The sequence below is a fragment of the Perissodus microlepis genome, chromosome 7, assembly GCF_051167445.1.
Source record: "Perissodus microlepis isolate ML-2025 ecotype Zambia chromosome 7, ASM5116744v1, whole genome shotgun sequence".
NCBI lineage: Eukaryota > Metazoa > Chordata > Actinopteri > Cichliformes > Cichlidae > Perissodus > Perissodus microlepis.
The window spans coordinates 43,234,109-43,248,874 of NC_140467.1; the positions used below are offsets into that span (position 1 = coordinate 43,234,109).

General features: G+C 39.1%; 1 protein-coding gene across 4 annotated transcripts in view; it reads left to right on the forward strand.

Annotated features, from left to right (window-relative positions):
* Positions 1-14,766, forward strand: part of abl1 (abl oncogene 1, non-receptor tyrosine kinase) — a 35,627-nt gene that overhangs the window by 9,495 nt on the left and 11,366 nt on the right. Inside the window, exon 1 of one of the 4 annotated variants that reach the window (XM_084935252.1) lies at positions 10,625-11,572. The exons of the other annotated variants lie outside the window; for them this stretch is intronic. Within the exon in view, the coding sequence (XP_084791378.1) occupies positions 11,488-11,572 (85 nt within the window). The 5' untranslated portion in view covers positions 10,625-11,487. Of the gene's footprint in view, positions 1-10,624; positions 11,573-14,766 lie in introns of those variants that run through there. 4 annotated transcript variants of the gene reach the window in all.

Here is a 14,766-nt window from a genome sequence, read left to right on the forward strand (position 1 = left end):
TGAAGAGACACTATTTTGGTTTTAGACCTTCTCTAATGAGCAGGCTTACATTGTCGAGGGATTTAGACAGTAGACAGTATTGAGCAGTTATTAAAACCTGCTGTAAATGGGCTTTTCCCCATTTTAACATGCCTGTAGAAAAGAGCACAGATTCAACTCTTAATGATATTGTCACACTAAGCTGCGATTAATCAGTATGCACAACAGCGGAACAAAGCACCTAAATAAATAATTCAGCTGTCATTAATGCTGTTGTTTTTACCCGTACTCTTTCTTTACTGTGACATGTCCAAATGTTTTCCTTCAGAAAGGCCTATTGTGTAACTGTTATCTGACCAGTATGATGATATCGTCAATGGGTTCCGGCCAAGGCCTCTTCATCCTCCACTCTGTTTCTTGGGGAATAACATATGTTTATATGTGATCTGTTGCTCCAGGCTCCGTTGAGTAATATTGCCTATTATTCACAGTTAAAAAAACAAAAACAAAACAAACAAACAAAATGGAAAAAAAATAAAAGAGAGAGAGAAAGAGATGCACACACACACCACTACAGCAGTGGAGAGAAGAATGCAACCTCTTATGCATTCCTCTCTCAAATAACTGGTGCAATCCCCCTTTCTGTTTTGCAAGTTGTTTTCCGTTCAGATCATGCCGTATATCACATTCTTAAAGGAGACGTATTATTATGTTCTTTTCTGACTGCATTATTTTATTGTTGGAAACTACTTGAGTAACTTTGCATGAATTGGGACTTAGTTCAGCTGCTCTTTGAACGAATCTGTTTTTAGCTCTACCACTTTGTCTTTTAACCCACTTTCCTTCTACCTGGCTTTCCTGAGATGATTATATTATGGATATTTGCTCTCTTTGACATCACGCATAGCCAACAGTAAGAAAAAAAACAACAACTGTGAAATGGAGTGTGCAGAGCAGTCCAAAGCCCAAATTTTTTGGCTCACAGGTATTTTTTGCAGATATGCTGACCTCATTATTTTAAACACTGGCCATGTTTCATATGAGCCGATTAAACAGTGCAGCAGTACGTACATGAAAGAGAGTGATAGGTTCCCTTTTAAAGACCTATAAATTGAGCTGCACACATGCCTACATGTAATTAAGTTAACCTGAAGTAAAGAGATCCCAAATGGCAGCAAAGAAAGGAAAAAAGTGACACTAGGGCTAAACCAAAGTGTAAACCAAAGCCTTTTCCATATACGTAGGGCACACAATGTTTTAAACAGAACAATTGAAAGTGTATGCATGTGGATTTAGGACAAACAGTCCTGTTGAGTCACTGACTCTCACCCTGGTTTTTGTTATTTGAAATCACTTCAGCATCAGAAACACTGTGTTATGAAATCTCGGCTTGTGATTGCGCCGTTTCTGACTAGAAAATAAGTATTTACTGAACCATCTGTGTTTGTTTAAAGCTTTTGTAGCCAAGTTAGACTGTCTTTGCTGATAGATTGCTCAAACTTGAATCGGCTTCTTTTATGTTGGCATCACTACAGTTTTCGTTGTCTCAGTGCAACATGTGGGATCTTCCAACTTATCTCCCCATCACACATACAGACTTGTGTGCTTACAGAGAACTTCCAAGTTGTGTTAGGAATGCAGCATGGGAGCTTGTCACCACCTGGTTCCATAACAAGCCCACACTCTGTCACACGCTCACCCTGTTCTCCACTCCGTACCCAAGCAGGCAGCCCCAGCTGTTGTTTTCTTTGCAGACAACCTGCTACCTAGCGTGCCAGCTCTTTCTTTTGGTAAACAGTTCAGCTTTACAGTTCAGAAATTCTTCCTCTTACAGATGATACGATCAAAGGCAGACATGAGGGCAGCACAAGCTGACGTTAGGGCATTTATATGTGGTCGGTGCGCCTCTGTTTGTCTTCAAAAAGTTCCAGTGTCATTTCAGTTAAGCGGGAATAAGCAACCATTCTTTGATTTGTTTTCTTTTTCCCCTTCCTGTCCAGTTTATTATGAAGTACTGTCATGCAGTCCTGTCCCTTAATGTTGTAGTAAGCTCCTCTTCATAGAGCTTTAAGAGGGGGCCTGCAATGCTCGCTCCATCTGGATCCACTTAGACTCTAAGAAGAGCATAAGCACTTCCACTGCTGCAGCCTGAGAGTCTCATAGCCTGAGAGGCCTGCTTGTGTATCTGTTGCTGTTTTTACTCCAGTGGGCATTCAGACAAATGGGTCTTTCCCCAGGCATTTAGATAATGTCTCTAAGACATGTAATGTTGATAGCAGGAAAACGGTGCACAAAGACTGTTTCTTTCTTTACTTTTATTTTGTTTGTCTGTGCTGTCTTGTCACTGTGTGGTCATTGTGTTACCCACTGATTTACATCCAAAAGTAGTAATAGAAGTTTTTGTGCTTACACTCTTTTCTTAATTTCTGTAGCACTGCAATCCATCTACTCACATGCAACCTTTTCTGTGCAGCTTTCTTTTTCCCTCCTGAAAGTTTGCCTTTCTTATTCTGAATCTGCATACTCATAAAATAATGTGATATATGTTTGAAATAAGCTGGTTTTGTTAAAATCTGAAACAATACTGGATTAGCACCCATTTGCTTGGCCTTTTCTTCTATCCTGCTAACTTTCAGGCGTTAGCAACACAGATGATTATGTCGTCATTTTAAACATGACAAGTGACGGATTGTTGTTTATATTCGACACCGTCTGTCTTGTTTGCTCGGTATATGAAATTTTAACTCTAGGCTATCACCCATATGTTCCAGTACTCCGCAGGTTTGCATAATTATGACTTTTATGCAAGGTTTGCATCTTTCTGGCACACGCTGGACAGGCCACAACACTCCATCATGTGGAAAAATTATGTTCTGCTTAGTCACTTGATACGAGTTGCCCTATTTTTCATCTGTCATCATGATAAAATGGTTCCCTCATTCCTTTTCCAATAGGTCGGCGGGGTTTAGCTGCCAGACCGTCTGTACTAAAGATTGCTGCAAAGCTGAGCTGTTAGTATACTCTTGTCCAATCACATGGCGAGGATTAAACTATACACATGAATGTACTTGTATGGTTAGCTTCCCTTCCATCAACATTAGTAACTTATTACCACCTGCAGCTACACTTCTACAACATTAACCTTGAACTAGACCAGCAACTGTTTTCTTCTTAAGTGTCTCCCTGTGGAGAATTACTTGGAAATCTAAACCCCCTAACCTCAAGTGCTGGTCTGCATGCCTCCGACACTCTGGCTGCATTCTCTAGAGGGTCCTGGATAAACAGCCACATGTGTACCCACATGTATACCTGAAACCTGATTCTTGAGTGTCTGTTCAATCAACAGATTAAGGACAACTGACAGATGCGGATTACCTTGGGTGCTAAATTGTGTACAATAAAAATTAATGTGAAATTGCTAAGAAGAGGCCACATAGCTTTGTGCCAATCGCTACACCCCATCTTGTTGTACTCTGAAAATTTATTCAGTTTAAATGTATATTCATTATTTTTCCATAATGTAGATCTATGGAATTTATAGCATTTTTATGCTCTGTGGATATGCTGGTCTCTGTGCTCTTGTATGTGCGGGACAGAAATCAGGCTGATGTCAACTGTAGTTTTTCATCAACTTCTAATTTTCTTCTTTGTTCCTGTTTTGATTTATCATGCAAGTCAATTGTATACCTCTGCCTTCGTTGCCTTAACACGTCATCATATGAATATGTTCCTAGCGGGTCTTTTTAATTTTGTTCGTGTTTTGGGAAGAGAAATCTGAGTCTGGGTCATGTCAGTGTTACCTGAACATCTTTGCACAAATAGTTTGAGTCTTATTATGAGCGCTCATCCCATACTTCAAGTTTTGGACAAAGAAATCAGGAAGGCGGGGGGGTAGACATAGGAAATGGGGAGAGAAAGGGCTAAAAGCCACCTCGTGGGTGGATGTATGTCAGCTAACTGTTAACACACTAGGTTCAGATTATAAAACGCGAGCGAATGATTCTCCTATGATCTCACTTCCAAACAATGTGCTTCATGTTTCTCCATCTGCAACCTTTTTTCCTTTTTCCTCCATTTTTTATAGCCCCTCTCCTCTTCCCCTCATCCTCATCTCCCCAACACTTTGTGACTGCGGTAAGTTAATGGGCCCTTCTCGGAGTCGGAGGGAGCCTGCATTTCTTCTTAATTGGTGTTTGGGGTGGTGCATGAGAGGAACACAAATGTTTGCCATACCAGCACTGAAGCAATGATGTAGGGCCTAGTGGCATGTGACTGAATGTTCAGGGTATTGAGTTTGTTGCTCAAAGCCAGTGAGACTTTGCCATATTGAACAATTCCCATAATTACTAATGAGACTAACAGACAAGCATACAATAGTGTGCTAAAGTACTGAGAGTATCATGGATATGTTGTTTTAGGCCCACCCATGTCAGTGCTGTTATTTGTATAGAGTCACCTCATCCTCTTGGCGGGATTCCTCTTAGTTTGAGATTTTAAAAAGCCAATCTGAGTTTGGCTGACACTTGCAGCCTCCAGAATACCCGTCAAATAAAAAAATAAAGGAAGAAAAACCCCATCACTACAGTTTAAGCTGCACCGTTCTATGTATTCATTTTCAGCCTTTCCCCAGCATTGAATAAAACTTTTCCCTTAAGCTTCATCTCGTAGACAAAATAAAACAGACATACCCAATATGACGTCACTCGTCGGATTTGGAATCCATATTTTTTTTATTTTTCTTAAGCAGGAGGAAAATCCCGTTTTTAATTTGTAAATCTGGAGGTGAGTTGGAACAAAGACAAGGTGCTTTTTCTGCCTGGGCAAGGAAGAGAAAAAGTTATGAAACACATCAAACAAATCTGCAATGCCTGGAGCAAAATGTACAGCGGCCAGGTGCTAACTGGTAAAACTAAATAACACTAATCAAAACTGTCAAGACAAAGAATTTGGGGTATTTTTACACCTACAGTTAATTTTCTCTGGTCAGACTCAGTTGATGAGTTGAACTTGTACCTTTTCCCCATTGTTTGATTTGTCTCACACAAAGAAAATTCCAAGCAAACCACAGTGCGTCCCTTTTGGACTAGTGGATAACATGGAGAATTTCTCTAATTATCACTTCACTTTACGACTAGTTGGTGCAGTTGGTATATTCGGGATGTCTGCGTTAGTCTGCCACATCCCTGAAATCAAAATATACCTGGCTACAGGAAGGTGTTCAGCTCAAACTTGGAGCGTAGACATGGAAGTTGGGTTGGATCAAGGTTAAATGGAGATCATTTGGAACTGTAGCGAGACCACCTACTTCAAAGGGTCTCTTTGTAGTTGATTTGGTTTTTACACTGTTCACATCTGCACAAGCAAACTGCACCAAAGGGAAAAAAAACACCAACCAGAGTTTTATTTAAGCAGACTAAACAGCGCAGGGGTGAAAGCACCCTTAGACTATAGAGTACCAAAAGTGGATACCAACACCGAAATACCTTAAGCTACACTTATAAAAAAAAAAAAAAAGAGAGAGACCAAAAATAGAAACGAGGTCATAGAGGTCTATGGGAAAATGGCCCTTTCTCTGTTACCTAAGTAAACACTTTCCCCACTGATTTTACAGGCTTAGTGGTTAGTTTAATCTCAAGTTGAATAAAACATGGGGCTCATTTTGTAAATTATCACAAGTGAGCAGATTGATTAGTCATTGGCCATTAAGTTTGTGGACCCTCTGATTTGGAAAGTGGAAACGTTCACCTCGAGCCTTTGTAACGGGGCTTCAGTGATGTATAGGTGAATTCACAGTGGCTATGTCCAACTGTTATACTGCCTATGATTTAAACAGAGTAATATTTTATGGACAACCTTTATTGCACACATAGGAACATAAGTTGTCATCAACCTGAGCAATGTTATTCTTACTTCCTCTGCTCTTTGCAATGTAGACTCACACTGAGCTAAAACAACACAAATGGAGGTACATGACAGAGCCTGCTACTCAATTGTGATATGAAAGAGCTAATAGTAAAGAACTAGGTGCAGTGTAGACTCACATGCATTGGAAAGAAGGGCTTTGGAGATGTTAACAAGAACTTGATTTTTTAAAAAATATAAATCTGAGTGAATTTTTTTTTAAATAACCTTCATGCTTTCTCCTCTCTTTGTCCTTGACTGCATCAGTCTACACATTAAATGAGCCACACACGAAGCCAATTATAGGTTGGACAATCATTCTAATGCTCAGTAATCAGTAATCTTTTACTAAGATGTATATACAGTCATGCGAAGAAAAATGTTTTCACAGGACTCAATGTATTTTGTTAAAAACTAAGTACACCCTTACTGGCATCCATAGGAATTAAGAGGGTAAGTAGCAGCCAGGTGCTGCTAGTCCACTTGATTAACATTCACACGTTTGCCACAGTCTTCTCAGGAATCCCTGCAAGTTCACCCCAAGGGCAGACCATGCAATGTTCAGAGAAACTGCAAAACATCTCAGACTATACAAGCCTGAGGTATCATGTTAAATTTTAATGACGTCTCAATTAGATAAAAATGGAACAAGTATGGCTTGTTTGGAAGTGTTGCCAGGAGAAAGTCTCTTCTCTCTAAAACAGTGGTTTAGGTTGGTAGAATTGCATCTGAACAAAAGATTTCCGGAATAATGTCCTTTGGACCATGTACCACAGTACCACGTTTGGTGAAAGCCAAACACACACTCACCACAAACATGCTATCACTCTATAAACCAAAGAATTCTAGAGTCAGATGTGAGGCCATTTGAGGCCATTCGTCCAACAGCTTGGCTGAAATTGGGTCATGAAACAGGAGGTGTTACCTAGTCAAAGTCCAGACCTCAATCTGATTGAAATGCTCTGATGGTATCTTAAGAGAGCTTTGCATGAGAAATTGCCTGTAAACCTCAGTGAACTGAAGCAACCTAAAGAAGAGTGGGCCAAAATTCCTCCATTCCTCCAAAAATGTGCAAGAGTCATACAAAAAATGATTTCATGTTATTGCTGTTGAAGCAGTTTCTACAGTTTTTACATGAGTCTGTAGAATCCCATGTGAAAAATATTATTTTAACCAGTAGTTGACAAAGTTTACATCAGTCAACAATGTCACTGCATTCCCATTGTGTTTCAAAGATAAGTCACTGTCATCAGTATGCTTTCCTGTGTAGGGTGTATGTTTAGTCCTTGTTTTTGAAATGAAATTCCAATGAAAAGGTCAACCAGCAAACTAGCCTGACACTCCTTCTATGCATTATGGTGTCCACCCAGTCAGCTTCCCAACAACACCTACATGACTGGACTTCTGATCTCTGTATTCAACCGCATACACACAGTGAAATGTAAGTCATTTATGTGGAAAATATTTGCCAGGGGTAGTCAGAAGCATGTTAAATGCTGTGGTTTTCAAAGCAGTTTCAGGATTCAGTGTATTGATGACCAAAGGTCTTTCATATAGCATGGTGGGACAAAATAAGATGATTGAAGACTCCGTACTTTCTCACTTGTGTATTCCTGTTATGATGAATGGGGAGAACTTCTTCTTTTCTTTTCTTTTTTTCCTCTCTGTCTTCTAGAATATATGGCAATTTGCTTTGATGTAGGTTTTTGTAGCTATGCAGGTTGTGTAGTAATTGTTTTTCTTTGTCCTGTTGGACTACTTGATGAGTCAAGCGCTGTATGTATGAAAAGAGGAATCATAGATAGGCTGGTTGAAGTCTGGTCTCATCTTCCAGTTATTTTGCATTATACCTTTGTGTCTTAATATTTGTGTCTTTAAATAAAACACACACGCACGCACGCACGCACACACACACACACACACACACACACACACACACACACAATGGTCAGTTGGGGCACAGGAGGGTGCATCTTGCATATGTTTTTAGGAATGGATTTTTACATTTTGCTAAGAAGCTTTCGTCAAATAGTTTATAGTTTTTGAAGTTTTTTGACAAATGCCATTGGCAGCTTTAGTAACATTCCAGACTTTGTTGCTTTTAATAATAATTTTGACTTTTTTCATGTGATTTAATTCAGTAGATTTAGTACGCTAGTGTGTTGCAACCTCCGCTTTAGTGATTAATACAGAGATAGCTGGGGGAAAGAGAGAGTTGTGAAGTTGTCCAGCAACTTCTGCCAAGGGTTATTTTATGGGCTCAAAATGTGGTCATAAATATTTTGTACTTGTAAAAAAGATTTGTATGTGTAAAAAAGATTTGTATGTGTAAAAAAGATTTCTATGTGTAAAAAAGATTTGTGTGTGCGTAAAAAAGATTTGTGTGTGCGTAAAAAAGATTTGTATGTGTAAAAAGAATTTGTGTATGCGTAAAAAAGATTTGTATGTGTAAAAAAGATTTGTGTGTGCGTAAAAAAGATTTGTATGTGTAAAAAAGATTTGTGTGTGCGTAAAAAAGATTTGTATGTGTAAAAAGAATTTGTGTGTGCGTAAAAAAGATTTGTATGTGTAAAAAAAGATTTGTGTGTGCGTAAAAAAGATTTGTATGTGTAAAAAAGATTTGTATGTGTAAAAAAGATTTGTGTGTGCGTAAAAAAGATTTGTATGTGTAAAAAAGATTTGTGTGTGCGTAAAAAGGATTTGTATGTGTAAAAAAGATTTGTGTGTGCGTAAAAAAGATTTGTGTGTGCGTAAAAAAGATTTGTATGTGTAAAAAGAATTTGTGTATGCGTAAAAAAGATTTGTATGTGTAAAAAAAGATTTGTGTGTGCGTAAAAAAGATTTGTATGTGTAAAAAGAATTTGTGTATGCGTAAAAAGAATTTGTGTATGCGTAAAAAAGATTTGTGTGTGCGTAAAAAAGATTTGTATGTGTAAAAAAGATTTGTGTGTGCGTAAAAAAGATTTGTATGTGTAAAAAAGATTTGTGTGTGCGTAAAAAAGATTTGTGTGTGTAAAAAAGATTTGTGTGTGCGTAAAAAAGATTTGTATGTGTAAAAAGAATTTGTGTGTGCGTAAAAAAGATTTGTATGTGTAAAAAAGATTTGTGTGTGCGTAAAAAGAATTTGTATGCGTAAAAAAGATTTGTATGCGAAAAAAAGATTTGTGTGTGGACTTAGCCCAAAAAAACCCTGCAAGTTACAAGTACGAATTTTGACCCTATTTTTCTTCCTTTCATCTGATTGGTCAATGTCATGTCAATCACAAATGTAACAATCCAATCAGAGAACAGATGGGTTTGGCTGTCGGAGGGGCGCTTTTTTTGAACTGCAGGTCTTTGAAGGGAATAAATGCCCTTTTACATGCCAACCCAGCGTTTTCCTTCATCACCACGAAGGAAAACAGTCTGTGGTTGTCCGAGTTTGGTGATTTTTGTGTCACAGGTCTACGTGTTTAATATAGGGACTTCCACAGCCTTTTCAACAGCGCTGCGGACCGCGGGGTGGGGGCGGGCAGTGTTTTGGAAATGACAGTCTTCATTACAAAGCTTTCTTCGTTATGAATTAGCATACATGTTTTTATTGAACATTTGAAGAACCAGCAAAAAAAACAGAAACTCTTGTAGAGGACATAAAGTCAGAGATAGAAAAGACAAGGAGCAGGTGCATCTAGTACAGGTAGAGCTGCTGCAAAAACCCACAGAGCCCAGCAGCCAGCGCAACAAATTCTGGATCCTTTTCTTTTAGTTAGCATTAGCAGCACATCCTGCGTCCGATGTGAAAGGACTTTTATGCTGCGCACTGTGACTCACAGCAATGGTCCCGGGTCAGCCCTGACTTTGTGTTAAACTAATCCTAAAGTAATAATGGTATTTCTAACCACTGATATAGCACAACTTTATCCTTTCAACAGCTGCTGAAAGTTAGGGGACCTAGCTGCTATCGGATATTTATATAGAGATCCTCCAGCTTCAAACTGTATTACCCTTCAAAGACCTGCAGTTCAAAAAAAGCGCCCCTTCGACAGCCAAACCCATCTGTTCTCTGATTGGATTGTTACATTTGTGATTGACATGACATTGACCAATCAGATGAAAGGAAGAAAAATAGGGTCAAAATTCGTACTTGTAACTTGCAGGGGTTTTTTTTGGCTAAGTCCACACACAAATCTTTTTTACGCATACAAATCTTTTTTTACACACACACAAATTCTTTTTACACACACAAATCTTTTTTACGCACACACAAATCTTTTTTACACATACAAATCTTTTTTACACATACAAATCTTTTTTACGCGCACACAAATCTTTTTTTACACATACAAATCTTTTTTACGCACACACAAATTCTTTTTACACATACAAATCTTTTTTACGCACACACAAATCTTTTTTACACATACAAATCTTTTTTACAAGTACAAAATATTTATGACCACATTTTGAGCCCATATTATTTCTTTTTCTAGTTATGGTCAAGGCAGAGACCCTGCCTCAAAACCACAGAGCCACGTATGTTTCTTGTAAAGTAAAACAAATACAAGAGACGGTGACAGGCCCTCATTTTGATTAATTTCAATATGTTGCTCACTTAATTCCCATTTCAAATGACCTGTGGTAAATGAGTGTGAAGTCCAGAGCACACACTGGCAGAAGTTATACTTTTCCCCTGTTGATTGAGCACTTTAGCTATGCCTTTAACAACCTGTTTCCAGAACAGATTCCTCAACCTGTAAACATTTCAGACGGCAGGGAGAGAGAGGAAAAACTGAGAGAGAGGGTATAGTGGCAGAAAGATGAAGGGGGGAGGGGATTTAAGCATTTTAGGAGGAGGAGTGTCTTGTAATTATCCTATGACTTCAGCAGAAAGAAAGGAGGAATTTTTTAGAAGTATACACCATCTGAGCTCTTTTCATAGTTTGAAATTAGAGCGTTTGACTCACATGTTGGCATGGGTTTTGGGATACTGGTGGGGTGTTGTTTGTATTCTTCTCGGAGAGTGTGTGTGGTAGTGGTCTCTCCCTCCTACTTTTGAGGTGGGAGGGCTCAGCTGATGTCATTGAGTGCAGCAAACTGAGCCTGAAAGAGGCTCTTTGTTGGCAGCTGCAGCACGAGTAGTCCCTGTGCCTCGGATACTCACTCACACAGGGGGACGGAGAGAGGAATGGCACCGCACAGACGGCCCTAGTGTGTACTCAACTGATAAATCTACAAGGCGATAAACGTTTGGACAAAATCTGCGCTATTTTGTTGGGGTTTTTTTGGTGATTGTTTAACTGTGGAGGCAACCTAAAGCCAAAGAGGGGGAAAAAAAAACATGGAGACGCTCATAAGGAAAAGTTGGTAGACTTTGCCGGACAGCGGACTCTTTCTGTTTCGGAAAGGAGTGAGAACAATAATAAAAGGATACATTTCAGTTGGAAGGACTCCAGGAAAAACAAACCAATATCTATTTCTTCTTTACTTGGTGTTCTTTCCACTTTTGTCAGCTTCTTTTGGATTTTTTTTTTATTATTCTTTTGTTGGACACATGTAGACGAGAAACGTTCAAGGGACATCTGGTTTGAACAAGCAACAATATTTTCAGCGTGAAGGGAAAGAAAGCAAATGAAAATGTTGGAGATATGCCTAAAATTGGTGGGGTGTAAATCTAAGAAAGGCCTCACGTCGTCCTCCAGCTGTTATTTGCCAGGTAAAGAAATCTAGTTTTCTGTTTCTTTTGATTTTTACAGTTTGCCATAAGAGGAACAGTCACAGGAGAGATGTGAGAAATGGAGAAAAAGTAAAGGCTTATGAGCACAGAGGAAAGAAAGAAAAGGTTGAAGTATCCACCGTGTAAAATCTCAACAATCATTTCTGGGTTCTGGAAAGTGAAGAATGGGGAGGGGAAAGCGGAGATCAAGCTCAGGGGAGGGTTGGGGAGCCCAGACACACTGGCTAGCTGGAGAGGAAAAAAGTGGAAAATGAGACGGAGAAGAGAATACAAGGAAATCTGACTCCTGCCCATGTCCCACTTAACTCTTGTTTATGTGGAGAGGGGATCTAATCTCAGTCTGCGCTCCCTTTTTCTTCTCTGCTGTATTACACTACTTCAATCTTGTTTAGTGCTCCCATAATGAAGTTAGTAGATAATGAAAGAGGGAGAGGGGGTTGTGAAATTTTTTTCTAGCGTCACGCACAGTTGATTTCCGGATTATCTATGCAACACAAGGGGAATTCAACGAAGTCCAGGACATATTGGGTCTGTACATAGTAAAAGATTAGTACTGGGAGACTGAGTGAAGTCTTGTGTGTTCTGTAGATTGCACAACCAAATGATTTAATAGAGTTAATAGTACTTGTACGGCCCCATTGAAGTAAGTGACAGTGATAAAGAGCCTCTAACTCTTAGATCTTATTGTAGAAGGCACAACAAATCTCCTGATTATGCCTCAGGGAGGCTGTGTTTGTCTTTGATCCATGAACAAAGCAAGCTTTTTGACATTGATGGAATAATTAGATTCCATGGGCATAATAGCAGGAAGATTGTGGATATTTTCAGAGAGCTTGGGGTTTAAATGGTGTTTCCTTCATGCATAGTTGCCTACTTTTTCACCTGGTTCCTTGCTATCTCCCACGAACATCTTGCAAACATATCTACAGTCAGTAGAAGTACATCACCACTTCCTAGTTCAGTCATAGCATCTTAAGCAAAAGGAATATATTAGGGTAGAAGTTTTCCCCTTTTCATTACTCATAAATATGTAATTTTGTACTAAGTGTGTTCCATCTGCAATAAATCAGCCTTTTTTTCTCTTTACCAGTTGATGGGAACTAATTGATGGGAACTAACAGCTGTACCAGCTGGTTAGTTGCATTTGTAAACTGGTTCATTAGATATAAGTAGAATCACCAGGATGACACAGCTCCTAGTTTTTTGCAGAAATTTTCTTTCTTGCATCAGTGTTTGACTTCCAGTGCATTCCTAATGCTGATAGAAGTGCAGTCATGGCTGTAAATTCTTTAGGAGTTCCTCACATATTTAATCATTTTGACTGTCATCTCACTAATGCAGCCAGGACATGCTGTAATTTCTCCCACTCCATGACTGGGGAGAGCTGCGGTCTGATACGAGGGCTGCTCCCATTCTTTGCTTCTTTCTTTCATTTACCTCCTTTCTTCTGTTTTCATATGACTTTTCATTTCCCCCCTCTTTCTCTCTCTCTGTTGACCCATGTGTCAGCATGCTGTCATCCTCTCACAAATAGCTGCAGTATTTCTGGCCTGTTAAGTGGGCATGTGTGGCACGGGCTGTTAAAATCGCTGCCCACACACTGTATGACCAGCCCAAACTGTATGCAGTCCCCCGCCCCATTTGAGCCGGTTTCCTATCTTGCTCGATCTCTGGTCTTATCTGTTTGAATTTGGGTTGTTTTTGTTGCTAAAATTAAGCTTGGTACTTATGAATGAATGGCTGGCTGTGCTTTTGAAGGTTTACACCTTGGACAAAAGGACAGGAGAAATATAGAAATGTAGGTATGAGCCAGATCTATCCTGTGTGTCATCAGCAGCTCAGCCATCAGGTCCTTTAGCTACAAAAAAAAAAAAAAAGCAGCACATTTAGTTATGATAGTCTCACTGTGAGTAGGCTGGTGAGCCTAGCTTGCCAGAAGAGTTGGTGTGAAAGGATTTCATTAGCCTCCAAATACATTGATGCCTGGAACTTGTCAACAATGTCATGTGACAAGTTGTGGGCCTGTTTACTTTGTATAGGGTTATATTAGTTTACTGCTGTATGTTAAATCTTTGAAATACTTTAGGTTGTGAGGAATTTGGAAGTCATATCATCTCCCGCTGTGACTAGAAAGTCCATTACACAATGGCCCTTTAAGCTCATGTTGAAATGAACACATTTGTTGCTGCTGTTATTGAATAACAGCCACTGCTTTTTCCACAAACTGTTATCTTTGCAATATGGTTATTCACCCATCCAACTATTAATGCATTAAATCAAATTGTGTTATCAATCTTCAAAATGTTGGCGTGAGTTGCCAGTTTTGGAGATATCCACTTTAAAAATGTATTCAGTATAGGGAAACTAGGGTAATATCTTTTTACACTCATCACGAGGCAGTTACAAAAAATGGAGTAGAAACTGTTTTCTTTGTACAAAACAAGCAAAAACCTGTGATTGGAGGTTTGTACTAGTGACAGCGTGACTGGACGAACCATTAATGGCACACCCCTTGGGGTACATGCTTGTTTTGGTTGGTGAATTTAGAGTGGATAAGAACATGCTCTTCTTTAATTGCAAATAGGCATTGTAATGATAAATGCATATGCAAATGCATAATTAGCTATATTTTATTGACTTTTGCCTTTAGGTTACATTACTGGCTTGAGGTAGAGTTATCTTGTTCTATGAACGAGCCCAACTTCCTCCTCTGAAGCTGTAAGTTGTCCTTAGTCCATTGTTAGTCTTGGAATAGGTTATTTATTTCTGTTACAGGATTTTCATAGATGCACTAATGGAAAATTGTCTAGTTTCTTTTTCATTGGGTCAATTAATCACATGTGTTTAGCTGAGTCTTGATCTGTCTGTAGTTTTTCAGTTGGGTCAGAGGCACAACTGTTGAGCATAATTGCTAAATTACTAAATAAACACAGTTACAAGTCAGAATATTTTATCTGCTGTTACCAAATCAGATGTTTTCTTAATCATTCACCCTTTCAGTCAAACCATTTGGCTTTGTTTCTGAGAACGACTAGAACACACAAATGCTGCAGTTGCACAGCAACTAAGATATGTGTGGTGGTATGTGTTGTAATCCATGCAAGACTTTTACATAAAACAAAAGGAGCAGTGAGCACTAAGAGCACAGCAAGCAATGTGGTGATAACCAAAGG